The 21,769-nt window shown below is 38.6% G+C and overlaps 1 protein-coding gene across 1 annotated transcript; it reads left to right on the top strand.

The window, feature by feature from the left end:
• The first annotated feature begins 9,016 nt into the window (after positions 1-9,016).
• LOC147625903 (uncharacterized) lies at positions 9,017-10,220 on the top strand. The gene is made up of 5 exons (XM_086817756.1): positions 9,017-9,084; positions 9,174-9,530; positions 9,663-9,815; positions 9,899-10,004; positions 10,088-10,220. The coding sequence occupies exons 1-5, from the start codon at positions 9,039-9,041 to the stop codon at positions 10,218-10,220; spliced, it is 795 nt and encodes a 264-aa protein (XP_086673882.1). The 5' UTR covers positions 9,017-9,038.
• The last annotated feature ends 11,549 nt before the right edge of the window (positions 10,221-21,769 follow it).

Below are 21,769 nucleotides of genomic sequence, written 5' to 3'. Positions count from 1 at the left end.
CCCTGGTTTTTCGATATGCGAAAGCCTCTCCAGCTTCCTGGCGGTCAGCCACCGGTGTCCCCGAACTGCCGAAAGGTCACTTTGCCTTAGCTGCCTTATGACATCTCTTGGATGATTAAAGTCTGCATGCCTGTTGATTCCCTCTTCTTCTGTGAGGGGAGGGTTGATTTAATTCATCCTTCTGATAGCTTCTATTAAAGCTCTGTCTTTTGAGAGGAATAAAAGAATCTTGTCTCTGATATTTTCAAGTTGCATCATTGTGTAATCTGATTTCCTCTTTTGTAATTTAATCAAAAGCCTCTTCTCTAGCTTGAATAGGACTTGTGATTGGTTGTTCCAGAATCTGATGCATGTTAAGATCAAACATTCAGCAAGGGGAGGGCCCTTAATTTCCGGGTTATCAAAAGTGACAGCTAACCTTTGCAACCATGCATGCCAAATGTACTCGCACCTTATTGTATTCCAAAGAGAAGTAGAGCATCCTATATTTTCTCCCAGGATTGTGTGTTTCCAGTTTACTTCTTTCCCCCAGCTTAGAATAACTGCCTGCAACTCTTTGTATGACTCTGAGATGTGCTTGCAGTGAATGAAAATGTGTAAATCATCCTCGGGCAGGCCACATCTAGAACATTGTTCCGTGGCAATGTTGAACTTGGCCGCCTTACACTGGGTCCAGATGGCTCTATAAGCAACCAGCCATGCAAGGCAAGATTTCTTAGGTTCTATGTGCTGACTCCACAACTCCTTGAGGCAACTGTACCATCTTTTTTTGTCCCAGGCTATATTCCATCTTCGGTTCAGGGTGACCTGGATAGGGGGGGACTTTTCAAGAAAAGGGATGGGTAGGATTGGTTTGTTTTTAATCCAGTGAAGGGCCAGGACGTTGAATTTGGGGGGGCTGCTAAATCTCCAGATATCCTTCAATACCACCTCTTCAACATTTATATGCCGCCCACCTCTTCAACACATTAAATGATCCCCGATCGCACCACCACCTGACGACGACGACCAACTCCAGCTCTTCATTTCTCATTTCTAATCATCAGAATACTCTAGTGCCTACTATAGCAGCAGAGACAGCACATGTGAACCACACAAGCTAAATCCCATGCCGGTTTGTGAATCTTTTTGCGTCCCTCGAATGAGGCATCTAATGAGGATTTGGTTAGTTGATATTTAAAAAATAATAATATTTCTTTTACACAGAGGTAGGTAGAAAAACTATTTTAGTACAAGTTTAACCAAGTTTGATTTCTCTCCCTTTATGTGATTGCTTGCACGGTGCTCAACATATTAGCCCCTTTTTTCTTGAGGTAAGACTAATCGCTCTATCCTCATTTTTTAAATATTTTCATGCTTATCTTACACCCTTGAAACATATTATTTTTAATTAGGATTTATGCAGTTTGTGTTTGCATAGAGGTTCTTATTCTTGGGCATACATAGAGCTAGAGTCTTGCATATAGCTCTAATGCCTTAACTAAAGCTCTTGATGCATGCATTACATCTCTTATGCAAACTTATCCCTTACATAAGAGAGATTTTCATGCATGCATCAAGAGGTCTAATGCATTAGATCTGTTATGCAAACTTATCCTTACATAAGAGAGACCTTAATGCATTCATCAAGAGCTCCAATGCATAAAAGCTCTCTAATTCATGCATAAGATTTTTATGCATCCAAAAGAGATGATCTCATTCTCTACAATAGCTCTTATGCACTAAGACATATCTATCAGTACAATAGCTCTTATGCAATAAGAGACCTTATGTGTCAATTAAGAGATCTATATGCATGCACAGGATCGACATGCATGCCTAATAGCTATTTATCCATTACTCGTGTTCCTTTTTTTTTTTTAGGTCTTCTTTGAAACCCTATCTTATCATACAGTATAAATCACTATGATAAGATCTATATGCATGGACAGGATCTACATGCATGCCTAATAGCTATATATCCATTACTCGTGTTCCTTTTTTTTTGTAGGTCTTCCTTTTTTTTGAAGGTCTTCCTTGAAAGAGATTAATATATGACCCTATCTTATCATACGGTATAAATCACTATCGTATTAGTTTTGTATTAATAATTGCACTCACTTACCCACTTGGGAGTATGTTTAATTAGTAGTTCAAGCACTTTATGCTCTCATGGAGCTTTTAAAGCAAACATATATCTCTACCACATGTAGTAAAACGCTTATGCATGCTTGCATTATCTATACTTAGGAGGTCCCTTAATGCATGTACCAAGGTCTCTAATGCATGTATAGAAGCTCTTTAATGCATGCATAAGAGCATGCACATGTATAAGAGCTATAATATGGATGCCAATAGTTGGAGTGCGTGCATAAGGATCTCTTATGGTATGAGATATCCCCTCTAATGTTGCATAAGAGCATTAGAGAACTCTATTGCATTGAGATATCTCCTCGAATGCTACATTAAAGTTGTATGCCTAATAGCTCTAACACGAACTTGACTGTTCTTGGGGATTTTCTCTTGCATAAACCTTGGGGTCTACATCCTACTTGTGGTGCCGGCATCCTCCTTCTCTTTTTTGGCTCCTTCTTGTGCCTTAAACAAGTCCCTTAGATATGGGTCAATTTTTGTTTTTGTGTTTGGGCAGGTGAGATTCCCTATTTGCTCCTTCATGTTGTGATACAAGACTTCTGTCGATGCCACCTTTGTTCTGCCTCAAGAGAGCATCCTTCACCATCCCTAAGGTCTTTCTAGACATGCAATATTGTTTGTGGGTGATACTAATCATCTCCACCATAAAAAACATTTTCTTTTGCCAGTCCTTGTATGTTGTGCCCGTCATCTTGAACTCCTCGCCCCATCGCTCGACTGGGATGAACCCCCTAAATAGATCGCCTGGCTTGATCTTAGCCTCCCCCTCAGACGGCAATTGGAATACTTCAATAACATACAGAGTGTTGAATACTTTCTTCTCACTTGATGGGAGCATGATGATATAGGACTTCTGTATTAGCTTCTCCAACTGTTACGTAGACTTGGAGTTTTGTTGGAGCTCCTCCCAAGACATCTCTGAAATTGTTTTAATCCCATCTTGTGTATATTTAGGATTGTTCCTATACACACATTGATGGAGTGGATCATGCTTAAGATGATTCAATCTATGCTATAGTGGATGACGACATTGGTTCAGATGAGTTCCTACTACACCCGGTGCTAAATTTGAGATGTGTTTCTTCAACTTCCATGATTGTCTACATGACCCTCATTTCTTTGGAGCCAGACTATTCATTTTTTGGTGCATCAAATGCCACTTGGGATGTATGGTAGATGATTACCTGGCATACCATTTAGATTCACTAGTGATGTTCCTTGGCCTTGTTCTACATGAACCATTTGAAATTCCAACTAGGAGTTCTGTTTCCATTTGGTGGATACCCTGGATGTCAGTTCCATGTTATGGTCACGAGGATGGAGCTATCCCCCAGACTTGAGATTACATTTTGACCCAAGAGCTATTGCTACATTGGATTAGAGGGTCCGTGATGCATACTACATTTTTCCATTTGACCCAAGAGGATTATACCTAGCCTCATCATTGACATTAGCTTCCTAAATCTTTCATTTGGCCTTGGGGATATTCAGCTACCTTCATCATCAATAGTGGTCTCTCACACTTTCCCTTTGATCAAGTAGGAGATTGGTTAGCTTTGTCATCAACGGGATTCCCTCAACCTTTCCATTTCACCCTAGCAATCATGCTACTCATGTTATGGTATTTGGGTCTTCCTTAACAGTGACTTATGTCGTGATTTTTAGGTTTTGTATATCTCCATTGTATATGTGTGTGCTACCACCCTTCAGTTTTAAGGACAAAATCATTGTAGGAGGGGATGGTTTATAATGAAGGGACAAACACATACATATGGGGGATTGGCCTAGGCACATGGGTAGGGAAAAACATCGATGTTATTTATAGCCCAATGGCTATTTTTTAGGGTTCTCCAAAATTTTTGGGCTATTTTATACCAATAATTCAAAAGAATATTTACCCAATTATATCCAAATTTTTAGAGGGAATGAAGAAAGATTTGCCAAAAATACAGTAGGCACTACAATTTTGTATAATAATTCCAAAAGATTCACCCAATTTTATAAATTTCTATGTTTTTATAGAGCACATATTTGCCCACTCATCTACACTTACACATTATTAAAGGTGTCTTATTTTTAACCCTGCACATGGGGCTTAGGGGAATTTACACATGTGTTTTTTAGGGCATATGGGAGCCTTGGAACTATAAAAGGCACCATCCCTAGGATATTGTACCCTTTTTACATATTACCATTTTGGTCATCTTCTTGCCTAGCACAATCTTTCATAGTGAGCTCTCCCTCTCTTGCAAAGTTATGTGTGTCATCCATTATGAATACCAACCATGTGTGTACTCCATCATGAGTACAAACCGTGTGTGTACTCCATTATGAGTGCAAACCTTTCTTGCACTTTTAACACAACCACCTCCAATGCCAAAAATAGATGAGGATGATATGGATGAACTACCTTCTTTTCCCATAACAAAACAAGGGTCCACCCATTAACAAAGATGTAGATGGAGAGATCTTTCTAGAAATAGATGTATTTGGGGAAATGGATCTAGTTGAGGATAAGAGAGTCAATGATGAGCTATGAGAACTAAAAACACTTAAACTTATTGCAAAATCACATCAACTAGGGGGGAAAATTTTTGGATAGAAAACAAGCTTGATGATTTTATTGATGTTTATATAGCCATTTTTATTGACGCTTTTTTAGACTCAAGCAGTGATGCATATATGGATTCTTACTTTGATGCTCTATTGACGATTTGTTTTATGATGTCACTTACCATTGAAGCCACTGTTGAAGGGTGAAGAAGCTATAGGAGTGTCAATCTATTTAGCAACATATAACAAAGAAGTGGAGCCATGTACACCGTTTTATATCCCAAGAAGTGAGTGTCTATATCCATGTTCTTTTATGTGACTCTCTCTTTTCAATCCATGTGGATATCATGTGCCCATAACATCACCCTGCTATGCATCATACTACTTTTAACCTCTTCTCACAAAATAGCCTTTCAGGTAAGTAAGGCCCTTTAGATCTTACACAAATTCATCATATTAAAAAGTATGCTCCTACTCAATCACATAGGCTTAGGAGATATAAAAGCTATATACATGCATAATAGCTATATTATTCATTTATCTTGTTTTGTTTTTGTAAGTTCAATTTTATTTCATAATCTTTGTTCTTAAAATGACTCAACTTATCACTCCATCTTATCTTGAGGTAAGCAACACCACATTTTTGATATTAATGCCACACCCTCAAGTTCTTGAAAGTAATCTTAATTAGAAATTTATGCATTTAATGCCTACATAGAGGTTTTGATGCAAATGCAAAAGAGTCCTTATACATGTGTAGTTCTAGGCATGCATATACCTCTAATTCATGTAGGTAATAAAGCTATTACTACTTGCATTAGAGTTCTTTTACATACTTATGGCACATTTGTAAAGAGCTTTAATTCATGCCTAAAATATCTCTAATGCATGCATAAGAGCTATATACATGCTTAATAGATTTAATACAGGCATTAAAGCTCTTATACATGCATTATCTAGATCTCTAAGTTAATGCATTGACAACTATTCTAATACATGCGTAAGAGCTTCATGCATGCAATAGCACTCTTATCACCGGGGGGGGGGGGGGGGGGGGGGTTGCCTAAAAATATGTAAGCATAGTACGTGAGTTCAACTCAAGAGTTTTTTTAATTTAAAAATTTAAGGTAAATTTATAAAAATACATTTACAAAAGGGGTTTTTTGAATCAATTTTGAGAACAAACCCCTTAAGTCCATAAAGAAAAAGGGTCATTTTATTCATGAAAATTTCACAAGGGGTTTTTTAAATGCCCCTTGAATGCACGTGATACATAGGGTTTCTTACTAATGTACCTCCCGAGGCTCGTATGCATTAAGAGTTCTATAATGTATGCATAAGAGACATGCATTCAGAGCTCTCTAATGTATACATAAGAGCTATGCATGCCTACTAATAGGTATATCCTATATTTTTCTTGTTTTTTTTTCTAATGTTCTTTTTCTAAAAATAGTTCTTGTTTGAAAGAGCTCAAGATATCACCCAATGATTGTACAATAAATTTCCTCACTTTTTTCACCTTCCAAGCATTTTTATAGAAAAACGTAGCTATTTGTTTTTCTAAAATTTGCTAATGTTACCCACTTCACAATATAATTTCACATTGACCTTTTCTAATGAAATATCATACTATGAGTCATAATGTTAAAAATATGGTCTTATTAAAAATTGAAAATATAAAATGCCAAATTTTTGTGCCACAAATATATTGTATATGGCATGTCGCAAATTTGAACACGTACATAGTATAATCATAAGTGTTAAACACTTCCTTACTTAAAATGTAACTCTACCTCTACTTTGCATGCAAGAAAGGCAAATATTTATCACAAAAATTATTTATTTATGTTTACTTGATTAAATAACACAAGGAAAGATAATTATAAGGACAATGTGGCCATATGGTAAAATTTCACTAGTTGAACATCATTGATAAATTAATTATAGAAATTCAATTTTATAAGAATATGTAATAATGTTTATGTCATTTCTTCTTGGATTCTCATCAAGAATAATTTCATATGTCAAATCATTGGAATAACATGCTTCTATTCTCTAGTTTCCTATTTTGCATTAGCCTAAACTATAAAATGTACATGTGTACAATAAAACACATATAGCTTAATACATTTTTAGACATATATATGTGTGTGTGTATATGTATCTATTTTTTGGCTAAGTATGTTTTAGGCCACACACACATATGTGGTGCTTAGTTTAAAGGGTACACGAAGAAAAGAGATATTTAGGGTACATGAAGGATACTTTCAACTCAGCAAGCAGGCAGACGAATGCAAGAGAAGAGGTGAGTTTTTTTTTCATTTCTCGATTTTTCTCTGTTCTTCTTTTCTGTGCGCCGGCAGAGCAGCTTCGTTGGAGGTGTACGTTCTAGCTTTCGTAGGCGGTGACGGTGTTGAGGACGTCCAGTTTGTGGCGTAGGCGGAGACGATGTTGAGCAGGTCAAGTGTGAGGAGACGGGGGCAGCGCTGGCCGCAACGCCTCCATCGCCTCTCCTCCAGCATGTCCACTCCCCCGGCACTCAACGGGTCTCCTGCTGTTAAGCTAAGTAAGAACTCCTTCTGTACCTTGGTTGGTGAATTGGTAGAATCTGAGGATGTTGAGGACGTCCAGTTTGTGGCGTAGGCGGACACGATGTTGAGGAGGTCAAGTGTGAGGAGACGGGGGTAGCGCTGGCCGCAACGCCTCCATCGCCTCTCCTCCAGCATGTCCACTCCCCTGGCAGAGCCTGGGGATGGTCTCCTCCAGCATGTCCACTCCCCCGGCAGAGCCTGGGGATGCCGGGGGAGTGGACATGCTGGAGGAGAGGCGATGGAGGCGTGTATGAGCAAATGTAGAGGAGGAGCCGGTGGCGTTTGAGGAGGTGGATTTGGTGCAGGAGGTGGAGGCGAAGACGCAGGCGTCGCTGGACGTTTTGTTGAGGAGGCGGAGTTTGAGAAACAGCTGGAGAAGATGACGTTAATAGCTGGAGAAGACGACCGTTAAAAGCCATGCTCGTGCATTTCCACCCCCCCGGCAGAGCCGGGGGGGTGGAAATGCACGAGCATGGTCGCTTATCCTTGCATTTCGAAGGTTTCGCTTACCCTTGCGTTTGGAAGGTTCTCTGCAGAATGCGAGCAACGTTTTTTTCCAGTGATATTTTTCCTTATCTCTAGCGTATTCCGAAAACATTGATATTTTTCCTTATCTCTAGCATATCTCTAGCGTATTCCTTATCTCTAGCGTAGGCGGGTATCTCTCCTTATCTCTAGCGTAGGCGGGTAACAATGGTTGAGAACTCTCCTTATCTCTTGCATTTGGAAGGTTGCTCTCTCGAATGCAGGTGTAGGGGCTATTGGAGCCCAATATTGTGCGTTGGCGCTCTAGAAAAAGAGGGCACACATTGCCTGTGGTGGACGCATCAAGATGTACATAGGAGAGGGGAGGTGGGTGGGTGGGCACCTAAAGGAACCTAAATGTTAGGTACCTTATGTTTACCTTTTCCTATAAACATTAAGTACTTTAGTTCTACCACAACCTTTAGCCATATAATATATACATAGCATAGAGGTCATGTGAATTTATACACAACATAGAATTTTTTAACTCCCATTCAAATGTTAGATACCTTAGGCTTACCTTTACGTCCATTGAAATGTTAGATACCTTAGGCTTACCTTTACGTCCTTAGGCTTACCACCTTTACTCCCATTCAAATATTAGATACATTAGGCTTACCTTTACTTCTCCCAATAGGAATAGGAAACTTTAAAGCACAAGCTCACACAACAGAGAGTCGTGTAAGTCCCATTTGAATGGTGCATTTCTTGTACGCATTTATCATTGCTTGAACATATGGCACAATGAATTTGAGCTCACATTTGGCTATGGATCATCGTAATGATGATGACGAAGAAATGGGCAGACGAGTTCGGGTGCATTTCTCAATAGTAAGGCTTGCATAATGGTTCTTGCACCTGCACATCCTTCTACGCTTATATCATGGTCCTCTCGGATAAAACACTGCAATGGGTTTGCATCACTACCATCATGAACAGCCAATATATATTAGCTCCTTCAATGGCTCTTGTATTAAGCTAGGAAGCTCAGGTTTATTGGTTTCTCCTCAAATGTGCACTCTAACCAGAAGAGCCCATTTTTCAACTCTAGCTCTTCAATATAATCCGTGGCTTCACTTCATGTCTATGCTATTCTCTCTCTCCCCACACACACACACACACTAGTAAGAGATGTTTGTGTGTGAGGTTGATGTTTTCCTATATACATGAAGTAGGGTTTATGTGTGATTCAGCTCAAACTTTTTGCTACTCATATTCAGGGCAAAAGAAAGGAAGATGGCTCCAAGAAAAGCAGGAAAACAACAGGCAAAGACTAAGAAAGGTATATGATGTGAATAGCCAAGATTCTATTGAGATTGTGTTTTATTGTTTTAGATATGCTTACTTGGGCTTGGTGTGTGTGTCTTACAGACAACAGGGGATACTCACTAAGATCTGGGCGTGTTTGTTTGACTCTTAGCGAGGAAGCTCAATCACGGACACCTTTGTCCTCACATGTATCTCCTGTTAGAGAGGAAACAGAAGCGCATAATTCTCTTGGTCATGAGGAAGAAGTGCTTGTGTTGGAGAACGAAATGAGCTCACCTCCTCCAACTCACACGGAGATTCCTGAATCTAGTACTGGTCAAGGGGAGACCCATAGAAGGCTTCTTGGAAAATCTATTGAATTGGGATTGCTTGGTGATGTATTCACTAAGTTTTTTGTGCAACGCAATTCCTCTACCCCATTGGTCCCTTTATGCAGGCTGATTCCAAATGAATCCATCTGTACAGTTTCTACCCAACTTGAGGTGTTTCGTGATTCTTTTGACTGCCATGTTTATGTCGAAGCATCTCCTCCTTTTTTAGTTTCACTTACACGTCTAGGAAGCTCTATGTATTTCGCGGTCACATAAATAGACTTGCAAGAATGGGGACCAAACTGGGTGGTACAACATGACAGATTTGAGGATGAAATCAGAGGAACTAAGTGGGAGGATCTCAGTGGTAAGAAGTTTCTTGTATGGGATGGCAATCATCGTGTGAAGGCATGGATGTCTCGAGTGCGCGAAGGTATGTTCTTTTGAATGTCATAGAGTGATTTTATGCAACATTAAAAGTAATATATTGTAATATCTTTATTTTGTTTTCTCTAGCTTGGTCTCATAGCCCCTCACGCCATGTCCGGGTCAAATGTCAATTTTTGGTTGTGGACAAGAAGCAAGAGGGAGAATTGCTATTGGCTTTGCGATCTCAAAATGAGTAAGTGATCTCTCTCTACTTAATTATGGAAATTGTGAAGTCATAGTTAAGTTCTTAGCTCATTGTGACTCTTTACAACACAGATTGGTGCGCACTAGTGTTACACCCACATTGTCACATGAGATCTTCATGTTTCAACGATTTGGAATGGCGGATAAATCATCCATATTGGACTACCTTGGTATCCACACTCTTTCGGAGGGCTCAGATAGGTAAAAAGAATAATTTCACCATATAATTAGTTTTCCAAGCTGTACTTACCAAAACCAAACATCATAAATCTTTTATGTAGTGTGGAAGAATTCTTGATGAAGATTCCCAAGGCTCTATCTCATAGAGGTGCTCCCTCAGATACAGTGGCTCGCCTCGTATGGGCTGACTTTCCTACAGGTTTACAGGTTGTTGATGGAGATACAGATGGGTGTCCCTCATGGAATCAAGTTTCTTCATCATTGATACGTGCTACACTCAGTTTTGTTGGTTTGTTTGTGGCTTATGAGGGTTGGTTTGTGTGTTTGAGTCTAATGGATCAACTTCCTAAAATATATTCCATGGGAAAGAAAGTTGGATTGGTCATGCATCGAACAATGTCTGTTCATGTGGAATCAAGTTATATGTATGACAATGGAGAACGGGTAAGTCATAATCTCTGAAATATTTCCCTTTGTGTATACATGTTATGTGGTATGGATATCCAAACATAATGTTTTCTCGTTATGGTAGGTGGATACATTGGCGCTTAGTATATTCTATCGAGTAAATTGCCATGTCCCTATTATTGATCGTGAGGCTGGGCAAAATGTTTCAAAGAAGTTATTCAACGCTCAACGAAATTTCATTTTTGAGAAGAATAAGAAGCATCCATTCCAACGCACAATGGTCTTGGAGCGCTACATTCGAGGTGGTGCAGAAAGATCTCCTATGTTCTTTAGGTGAGATAATTTTCATTCTGGTCATTTTCATAGCTACTTTTTCAAAATACTTAGATGCACGTTTATGATTGTATTTCATTGTAGGTGGCTAGTGGAGACCTTCTCAAGTGAAGGAGATAGTGTCTTGGACAATTTTGCAGGATGTGGAGGCTTGCGACGTGCATGCCAAGAGTTAAAAAGGCACTATATGGGGATAGAGAATGACATGGAGGTAGCCAAAGCATGTCTAGGAGATTTCTCATTAGGTCGGGATGACATGTAGAAGAATGCTATAATTTGTGGATCAAAAGACTTTGTATTCGAGATTGTCATCGTTTGGAAGTTTAAAGATCGATATATACATTTTTGATCTTTAAAAGATTGTGTTTTATATTTAAGTAAGTAAGAAAGTATGTATGTATGCAATGTATGTATATATGTTAGTGCTGCGTAGGTGGCTCTTGTATATATGTATGTATGTATATGTATATGTATGAGGTGTATGAATTTAGGTAGATATATGTATATATATAATTATATCAATAAGTATGATGTGGATCAAAGACTTTGTAATCGAGATTTTCATGGTTTGGAACTTTACAGATCGATATATATATTTTTTATCTTTAAAGGATTGTTTTTTATATTTAAGTAAGTAAGAAAGTATGTATGTATGTATGTATGTATATATGTTAGTATGTATGTAGGTAGCTCTTGCATGTATGTATGTATATGTATATTTTGTATGTGTATATGTATGAGGTGCATGAATTTAGTTACATATATGAATATATGTAATTATATCAATAAGTATGATGTGGATCAAAAGATTGAAATTTATATTGTTGATCTTTCAAAGCTTGTTATTTATATGTAAGTAAGCTCTTGGTCCTTTACAAAGCTCATAGTAAGTTCATGGTCCTTTGCAAAGCTCGGACTCCTTGTTCATTGCTCCAAAAAGCTCGGCAAAAAAAGCTCGCAAAAAAAATCCCCCTTGCCTAACTGTTTTTACACCTTCCTTTAATTCAATCCTCAAGTATGGCCCTTTAAATCCTCAAATCTCTTTATAAGAAGTGATGAACAATTATGGAAACTGAGACAGCATATTAACATATCTAACCTTTTCTCCACTCGAGAGATCCGGACTCAGCATTCCTTCAATCAGCTCCTGCTTCTTCTTCACTTCTATCTTTGGTTGCAGTAATTCCTCGATCACTTCATATGATCCCATAGTATCTTCTCCCTCAGCACCCACTTCATGCACTTCTTTATCTTCATTACGTTGTTGCTCTGATATAAGAAAAGCCACATCTGCCCCTTCTCCACTAGAAGCAGTGGTCGATGAATCCGTCTCTGATTCAGAAGTGGTGGTAGTAGTTTCCTCTTCACTTGAATCCTATGGCCTCTCCCACACATCATTTAAAGATCTCCTACTATGCATTTCAAAAGATCTTTTATTACCCTGCTTATTATGCAAAGAAATGGTCCCATACCTCCAGTCCTGTACTGCACCCACCACTCGCAACCAGGGTCGTCCAATAATAATTGGAAAAGCACCAAGACCCACAGGCATCACATGAAAATCTACAGTAGCTTTAACATTAAAAGCTTCAATTTCCAATTCCTTTATCATACCAAGACATTTTACCTTTTGATGATTAGCCATCCTGATTCGAAACCCAGAAACCCCAGACACCCTCAAGCCTGACTGCTCCACACATGATTAGGTAATCACACAGATTTGAGCTCCTCCATCTATATAGGCCTGACCAAGGCTCCTACCTTTACTCCACACCTCCACAATAGGGAAAATATCTGGAAGCTCTTCTAAAGATAGTACTTTGACTGACCTCTTCTCTGACTCCTTTTCCATTGGATTCACCAGTCTCTTCCATTGTCTTCTCAATTTTGGCACCATCTCCACCAACTGTCCAAAGGTGATATTTGCCTTCCTGTTCACCAAATCAGATTTCAAGTCATAGCTGGTTTGCCCATCCCCCAGTGGGAAGTCTGACACCTGGAACCTTCTGCGAGGCTTCCGTTTCCTTTTGGCTTTCACATCTTCTCCTTCCTGCTGCTTCCCCTTCTTACAGCTGGGTCCAGCCACCCCTTTTCCTTCTCTTTCATCTGTTGTGCACTTGCCAACAGGCATCACATCCCCTTCTTCTCTCACCTGAACATTCTCCAGAGTAACAACATTCATGACCTTTGCCTTTCCCTTCTCCTCAGCTGTGATTCCACTGGGGCCTGCTTAATCTCTGATATCAATACCATAATCATTTGACCTGTCAGGTAACTATGAAGGTAGTGGGTACATATCACCACCCATACGCTGAGGCTTATCACAATCTGTACTCAGATGACCAAGCTCACCACAGTTCCAGCATGTAGGGATGAAACGACGGCCCCTACCACGTCCATGTCCATACCCTGCTTGTCCATCTCCCCCTTCATGATTGTTGCCATGGCCCCTACCACGTCCACCACCTGTGCTTCCCATTAAATTCAAGCTCAAATTCTTCATAAGATCAACCATCTGTTTCATATCTTGCCGCAATCCTTCATCAGAGCCTGCAGGAACCATAGGTACTCCTTGACTAGCTTGAGGCACCATCTGCATAGCTTGGGCTTCAGTGGGCTTCATCCTCTCAATCACTATATTCATGGGTGTAGCCTCCACTCTACGAATCTCCGGTTGTGCTACAAGTGGAATCATCCCCAACTGATTCATTCGTTGCAGCTTCCAATCTTTTGACTTAGCAATTTCTACCGCATCCTCAAAAGACCTGGGCTTCTTCAATTCCACTTTCCAGCGAATACTCCTCTTAAGTCCGGCTACAAACTTGTTTTTCTTCATCATATCAGGCGGCACCTGGTCTTCCCCTAAAGCCCTGCATAGAGTCTCCCATAGCAAAGAAAATTTCTTCATCGGGGTCTTCTATCTTCTTGAACCTGTTGCTAAGTGCTGTCTTTAATCCATTTTCAGTCATATCAAGATGTGGAACAACAACCCTCAATGACTCCTCATAAGTCCTCTACCAGGTCCTTGCATCCCCTTTCAAACAGATGCTCAGAAGCCGCAACACCTGTACCGACTCATTAATATGGTTGCTTATGCATGCAACCTCCATCCTTTCCAAGAAGTCTGCCACATCCTCATTATCATGTCATGCACTTTACCCTAGACATGAAAATTTATACATGTATTCTTCCCTCCAATATTGTGGAAATTTTCGATGAATAGATTGCTCAAAGAGATTACACATCTTTTCAAGGACAGGTAGGGAGTGGTATCGGATAGCATTTTGATGATTTTAAAGTTTTCAATTGTGTATTTCTTTTATCAAAAATTTTAAATGCGATACAAACAGTGATTAGTAGAATTGATCAAATTACTTCCAATAGTACAATGTAGATAAGGAAACATTTTTGGGTCTATGGGGGCTTCTAATAATAATACTGAGATATTGGTGCATACTTCTAAAGGGTCCAACCTTTATTACCATTTGAAATTGAGGAACAACTCAATTAGCTGGGTGATAAGAAGGAACTGGCTGATGGACAATCACAAGTCCTGGCATGGGTAAAGGATGCTCATGGAATCCAATCTTAAAATTCAAGGGACATGGCTAATAACAATGAGAGGGAGAAGATCCTGAAGGGATGTCCTTCCACGAAGGTTTGGTTTTTTAGTTGGATTATGGAAGATTAAAGAGATAGACCATTAAAAATAAAATATCCTATACCTCACATAGAAGATCTTCTTAGTAAAATAGCTAAAGAAAAGTTTTTTAAAAAAGAAGACCTATGATCTAGTTATTGTCAGCACATCAAGACTTGAAAACAAGAGGACATCTTCAAGACTAGTTTTAGGACTAGGTATGGTCACCACAAGTTTATGTCTTAACTTCTCCTTTCATGGGTGCCTTTAACTATATTTTGATGTCAAGTTTTCTACTACATTTGATTCAAAGAGGATCTCATATATTTGATACACCCACAAGAGATTCATTATTTTATATAGCCTTTTTTTTAATTTTTTAGGTTGTGACTCTATATCATCTTCAAAGAACTAAGGTTTACATGCAAGGATACACATTCTTACAAGATATACAACGTGTACCAATGTGTTCACAAAATAATAATATCGCCACAAATTCAAGTTTACCAATCATATACTCATTATCAATGTCTATTGAGGTGTTTCACGATATTCTGGTAACAACAATAGCTCTACAACTTCAAGTTTACCATTTAACATGTTCGATGCATATTTTTGTGTGCAATGTGTATCAAATTGTTTAAGAAATGTGTTCAATATGTATCAACTGTGTTTAGTGTGTAGTATCAAAGTGTTTAAGAAATGTGTTCAATACATATCAATTGTGTTCAGTGTTTATGAAAGTGTTCAAGTAATAATAGTAGCTTTACAAATTAAAGTAATAATAGTAGCTTTACAAATTAAAGTTCAATGTTTTTATACTCAATAATATGAATAATGTTACTATTTTTATAAATAATATTTAATTCATGACAAAGTGCAACACAAAAATAAGTCAAAAAGTATGATCACGTGTGTTTTTTAATGCATTACTTGGTTTGATTAATCAACTGTCACCATTGCATGTCGTTTTTGTGTTCAAGGTGTCAAAATGGCCTCACAAAGTATGATCATTTTTATTAATGCAAGAATGACTCATGGTTTGATTGATTAGCGAGTCATTGTTACATGTGTAAGGTGTGATTTTATTTTTGAGAGTGATCAGAGAGAAAGAGAGAGAGAGAGAGAGAGTTATTATCAACATCTATGAAAGAGAGAAAAAAGAAAGAAATATGATGTGAACATCTATAAGAGACACAAAAGAGTCAAAAAGAGAGACAGAAAGAAAGAAATATGTTGCCAACGTCTATATAAGAACAAAAAAAGTCCATGAGACCAAAAAGATATATATGATGTCAAGATAACCTAAAAAATAAAAGACAGGCAGCTGAAAGGTAGCAAAGGACCATACGTGTGTATCATAGACTAGGTAGGAAAAGAGCCTAAATGATTGCTCATATATGTGTTTATGTGTGTGTGTCAATGAGAGATAAAGAGAGAGATCGCATGAAGCTCTGACATTGGTTAGTAGATGGAACACGTAACTCTATTATTTAACCTTTTGATTTTGTATTATATAAATGGTAAGATGATTTATTTTATCATGTCATGCACTTTACCCTAGACATGAAAATTTATACATGTATTCTTCCCTCCAATATTGTGGAAATTTTCGATGAATAAATTGCTCAAAGAGATTACACATCTTTTCAAGGACAGGTAGGGAGTGGTATCGGATAGCATTTTGATGATTTTAAAGTTTTCAATTGTGTATTTCTTTTATCAAAAATTTTAAATACAATACAAACAGTGATTAGTAGATTTGATCAAATTACTTCCAATAGTACAATGTAGATAAGGAAACATTTTTGGGTCTATGGGGGCTTCTAATAATAATACTGAGATATTGGTGCATACTTCTAAAGGGTCCAACCTTTATTACCATTTGAAATTGAGGAACAACTCAATTAGCTGGGTGATAAGAAGGAACTGGCTGATGGACAATCACAAGTCCTGGCATGGGTATAGGATGCTCATGGAATCCAATCTTAAAATTCAAGGGACATGGCTAATAACAATGAGAGGGAGAAGATCTTGAAGGGATGTCCTTCCATAATACATCATTGATCCCAAAAGCACGTTGTTTTATGTCATCGAAGGGTTGGTTTTTTAGTTGGGTTTACTTTCATGTTGGTCGCAACTTATATTTTTAAGGGGTTGAACTACTGGATGTACTCAGTTTTAGTTCTGTAAATATGTATGTATGTATTCTCCCTTTAAAAAAGTGGCAATGTAACTAACTTCATTTACATATTAAAAAATGCTCTTTCATATGGGTTGTAAATAGAATTTTATCAATGTCACTTTTAAATCATATACGATCTTGTTACCTTTAGACATCATTGTGAATATATACTAGGCTGAGTACTAAATTTTTGAAATGGCTTTCAAGTCATAGGAAGTAGGATGAGAAGGTAAATGCAAAGAATATGCCATCTAAAATTCATCATAGATATAGCTTGGAAAAACATCTTGAAGATATCCACGTAATAGGTGATGTTACAAAACTGGTGTCAATCGATTAAAGAGGTGCTCATTCTCTATTGGGGAAACCTCACTGCACCAACACAAAGCCTAGAAACACATGCATGCACAAAGAGTTTGCGGAACTAATGCTCACATAAGCCCCGTGTGTTTTTCTCGGCTGAAATTCATAGATCCCGATCGGAATTGGACGTTACCTTAAATAGTAAGGGATGAAATTTGTACGTGTTAGTTATAAATCCCTGCATTTGTATGATTTCTAGTGATTTTGGACTCTAAATCCCGGTTGAGCCTAAACGTTGCCTTTAATAAGGGTTGAAAAAAAAGCATTGCCTTTAACTATAAGGGTTGAAAAAAAGAATCTATTGCTCAGTGTGAATCTATTTCTAGTGATTTGTCTTGCTAGTGGGTGGCTGGACATGTGAGCAGTGTTGACTTGTTGTGAGGGCCATGCAGCATGCAGTCTTCTGTCAGAGACTGAGAGTAGGTATTCGAATAATGGATCGTCAGGAAGAGTTGACCTGTGAAGACGAGCTTAGGCGGGTGGTGGCACGGGGCTTTGAGCTGGCAGGAAGCCTGCAAGAAAAGGTGGAATCAGTGCCCACGGGCAGCCTGCTGGGCGAGCATATGAACCGCTTCGATATGCTTGCTTGAGATTGTGGAGCATATGAACCGCTTTATCGAGCATCTGGGCCAGTTGCAGGTGCGAGAAGCAAATTGTGGTAGTCGAGAATTTGGAAGCCGGTGCTCGTCATGAGAACTTGCAAGAAGCAAATTGTGGCAGCAGTCGAAGCGTAGGAAACCTGTGTGGAAGCAGACTGTGCGCGTTCCAGTGGCGAAAAGAACAAGAGGTAAGTAAATATGTTCGAATCTCATGCAAACAGCTTCTCGATTTTAAGTGGATTTTGCAGGAGCTACTTCAGAAAGGTTTCGACGTCACGTACATCGACGCAGCAGCTCAACTTAGCATCTTTCCCATTGATTCATAATAATATTAATAATAATCAGAGAGGAGTACCTGAGGCCCTCCCCCTCGCTGACCACATTTTTAATCAACTGTCTGCATTGCCTTTGCTCAATACCACCTCTTCAACATTTATATGCCGCCCACCTCTTCAACACATTAAATGATCCCCGATCGCACCACCACCTGACGACGACGACCAACTCCAGCTCTTCATTTCTCATTTCTAATCATCAGAATACTCTAGTGCCTACTATAGCAGCAGAGACAGCACATGTGAACCACACAAGCTAAATCCCATGCCGGTTTGTGAATCTTTTTGCGTCCCTCGAATGAGGCATCTAATGAGGATTTGGTCAGTTGATATTTAAAAAATAATAATATTTCTTTTACACAGAGGTAGGTAGAAAAACTATTTTAGTACAAGTTTAACCAAGTTTGATTTCTCTCCCTTTATGTGATTGCTTGCACGGTGCTCAACATATTAGCCCCTTTTTTCTTGAGGTAAGACTAATCGCTCTATCCTCATTTTTTAAATATTTTCATGCTTATCTTACACCCTTGAAACATATTATTTTTAATTAGGATTTATGCAGTTTGTGTTTGCATAGAGGTTCTTATTCTTGGGCATACATAGAGCTAGAGTCTTGCATATAGCTCTAATGCCTTAACTAAAGCTCTTGATGCATGCATTACATCTCTTATGCAAACTTATCCCTTACATAAGAGAGATTTTCATGCATGCATCAAGAGGTCTAATGCATTAGATCTGTTATGCAAACTTATCCTTACATAAGAGAGACCTTAATGCATTCATCAAGAGCTCCAATGCATAAAAGCTCTCTAATGCATGCATAAGATTTTTATGCATCCAAAAGAGATGATCTCATTCTCTACAATAGCTCTTATGCACTAAGACATATCTATCAGTACAATAGCTCTTATGCAATAAGAGACCTTATGTGTCAATTAAGAGATCTATATGCATGCACAGGATCGACATGCATGCCTAATAGCTATTTATCCATTACTCGTGTTCCTTTTTTTTTTTAGGTCTTCCTTGAAACCCTATCTTATCATACAGTATAAATCACTATGATAAGATCTATATGCATGGACAGGATCTACATGCATGCCTAATAGCTATATATCCATTACTCGTGTTCCTTTTTTTTTGTAGGTCTTCCTTTTTTTTGAAGGTCTTCCTTGAAAGAGATTAATATATGACCCTATCTTATCATACGGTATAAATCACTATCGTATTAGTTTTGTATTAATAATTGCACTCACTTACCCACTTGGGAGTATGTTTAATTAGTAGTTCAAGCACTTTATGCTCTCATGGAGCTTTTAATGCAGATATATATCTCTACCACATGTAGTAAAACGCTTATGCATGCTTGCATTATCTATACTTAGGAGGTCCCTTAATGCATGTACTAAGGTCTCTAATGCATGTATAGAAGCTCTTTAATGCATGCATAAGAGCATGCACATGTATAAGAGCTATAATATGGATGCCAATAGTTGGAGTGCGTGCATAAGGATCTCTCATGATATGAGATATCCCCTCTAATGTTGCATAAGAGCATTAGAGAACTCTATTGCATTGAGATATCTCCTCGAATGCTACATTAAAGTTGTATGCCTAATAGCTCTAACACGAACTTGACTGTTCTTGGGGATTTTCTGTTGCATAAACCTTGGGGTCTACATCCTACTTGTGGTGCCGGCATCCTCCTTCTCTTTTTTGGCTCCTTCTTGTGCCTTAAACAAGTCCCTTAGATATGGGTCAATTTTTGTTTTTGTGTTTGGGCAGGTGAGATTCCCTATCTGCTCCTTCATGTTGTGATACAAGACTTCTATCGATGCCACCTTTGTTCTGCCTCAAGAGAGCATCCTTCACCATCCCTAAGGTCTTTCTAGACATGCAATATTGTTTGTGGGTGATACTAATCATCTCCACCATAAAAAACATTTTCTTTTGCCAGTCCTTGTATGTTGTGCCCGTCATCTTGAACTCCTCGCCCCATCGCTCGATTGGGATGAACCCCCTAAATAGATCGCCTGGCTTGATCTCAGCCTCCCCCTCAGACGGCAATTGGAATACTTCAATAACATACAGAGTGTTGAATACTTTCTTCTCACTTGATGGGAGCATGATGATATAGGACTTCTGTAGTAGCTTCTCCAACTGTTACGTAGACTTGGAGTTTTGTTGGAGCTCCTCCCAAGACATCTCTGAAATTGTTTTAATCCCATCTTGTGTATATTTAGGATTGTTCCTATACACACATTGATGGAGTGGATCATGCTTAAGATGATTCAATCTATGCTATAGTGGATGACGACATTGGTTCAGATGAGTTCCTACTACACCCGGTGCTAAATTTGAGATGTGTTTCTTCAACTTCCATGATTGTCTACATGACCCTCGTTTCTTTGGAGCCAGACTATTCATTTTTTGGTGCATCAAATGCCACTTGGGATGTATGGTAGATGATTACCTGGCATACCATTTAGATTCACTAGTGATGTTCCTTGGCCTTGTTCTACATGAACCATTTGAAATTCCAACTAGGAGTTCTGTTTCCATTTGGTGGATACCCTGGATGTCAGTTCCATGTTATGGTCACGAGGATGGAGCTATCCCCCAGACTTGAGATTACATTTTGACCCAAGAGCTATTGCTACATTGGATTAGAGGGTCCGTGATGCATACTACATTTTTCCATTTGACCCAAGAGGATTATACCTAGCCTCATCATTGACATTAGCTTCCTAAATCTTTCATTTGGCCTTGGGGATATTCAGCTACCTTCATCATCAATAGTGGTCTCTCACACTTTCCCTTTGATCAAGTAGGAGATTGGTTAGCTTTGTCATCAACGGGATTCCCTCAACCTTTCCATTTCACCCTAGCAATCATGCTACTCATGTTATGGTATTTGGGTCTTCCTTAACAGTGACTTATGTCGTGATTTTTAGGTTTTGTATATCTCCATTGTATATGTGTGTGCTACCACCCTTCAGTTTTAAGGACAAAATCATTGTAGGAGGGGATGGTTTATAATGAAGGGACAAACACATACATATGGGGGATTGGCCTAGGCACATGGGTAGGGAAAAACATCGATGTTATTTATAGCCCAATGGCTATTTTTTAGGGTTCTCCAAAATTTTTGGGCTATTTTATACCAATAATTCAAAAGAATATTTACCCAATTATATCCAAATTTTTAGAGGGAATGAAGAAAGATTTGCCAAAAATACAGTAGGCACTACAATTTTGTATAATAATTCCAAAAGATTCACCCAATTTTATAAATTTCTATGTTTTTATAGAGCACATATTTGCCCACTCATCTACACTTACACATTATTAAAGGTGTCTTATTTTTTACCCTGCACATGGGGCTTAGGGGAATTTACACATGTGTTTTTTAGGGCATATGGGAGCCTTGGAACTATAAAAGGCACCATCCCTAGGATATTGTACCCTTTTTACATATTACCATTTTGGTCATCTTCTTGCCTAGCGCAATCTTTCATAGTGAGCTCTCCCTCTCTTGCAAAGTTATGTGTGTCATCCATTATGAATACCAACCATGTGTGTACTCCATCATGAGTACAAACCGTGTGTGTACTCCATTATGAGTGCAAACCTTTCTTGCACTTTCAACACAACCACCTCCAATTCCAAAAATAGATGAGGATGATATGGATGAACTACCTTCTTTTCCCA

The sequence above is a fragment of the Cibotium barometz genome, chromosome 23 (genome assembly GCF_041138505.1).
Source record: "Cibotium barometz isolate CiBa-2024 chromosome 23, ASM4113850v1, whole genome shotgun sequence".
Lineage (NCBI taxonomy): Eukaryota > Viridiplantae > Streptophyta > Polypodiopsida > Cyatheales > Cibotiaceae > Cibotium > Cibotium barometz.
Note: the sequence above shows the minus strand (reverse complement) of the source record. Positions and strands in the feature narration are given on the sequence as shown.

What these genes read in the sequence shown, in the direction of transcription:
- LOC147625903 (XM_086817756.1), top strand. Translation starts at nt 9,039, where the DNA reads ATGGCTCCAAGAAAAGCAGGAAAACAACAGGCAAAGACTAAGAAAG. An exon ending in ACAGGCAAAGACTAAGAAAG is followed by an intron (nt 9,085 to 9,173) that starts GTATATGATGTG and finishes TGTGTCTTACAG; the next exon opens with ACAACAGGGGATACTCACTA. An exon ending in GCTTTGCGATCTCAAAATGA is followed by an intron (nt 10,005 to 10,087) that starts GTAAGTGATCTC and finishes TTTACAACACAG; the next exon opens with ATTGGTGCGCACTAGTGTTA.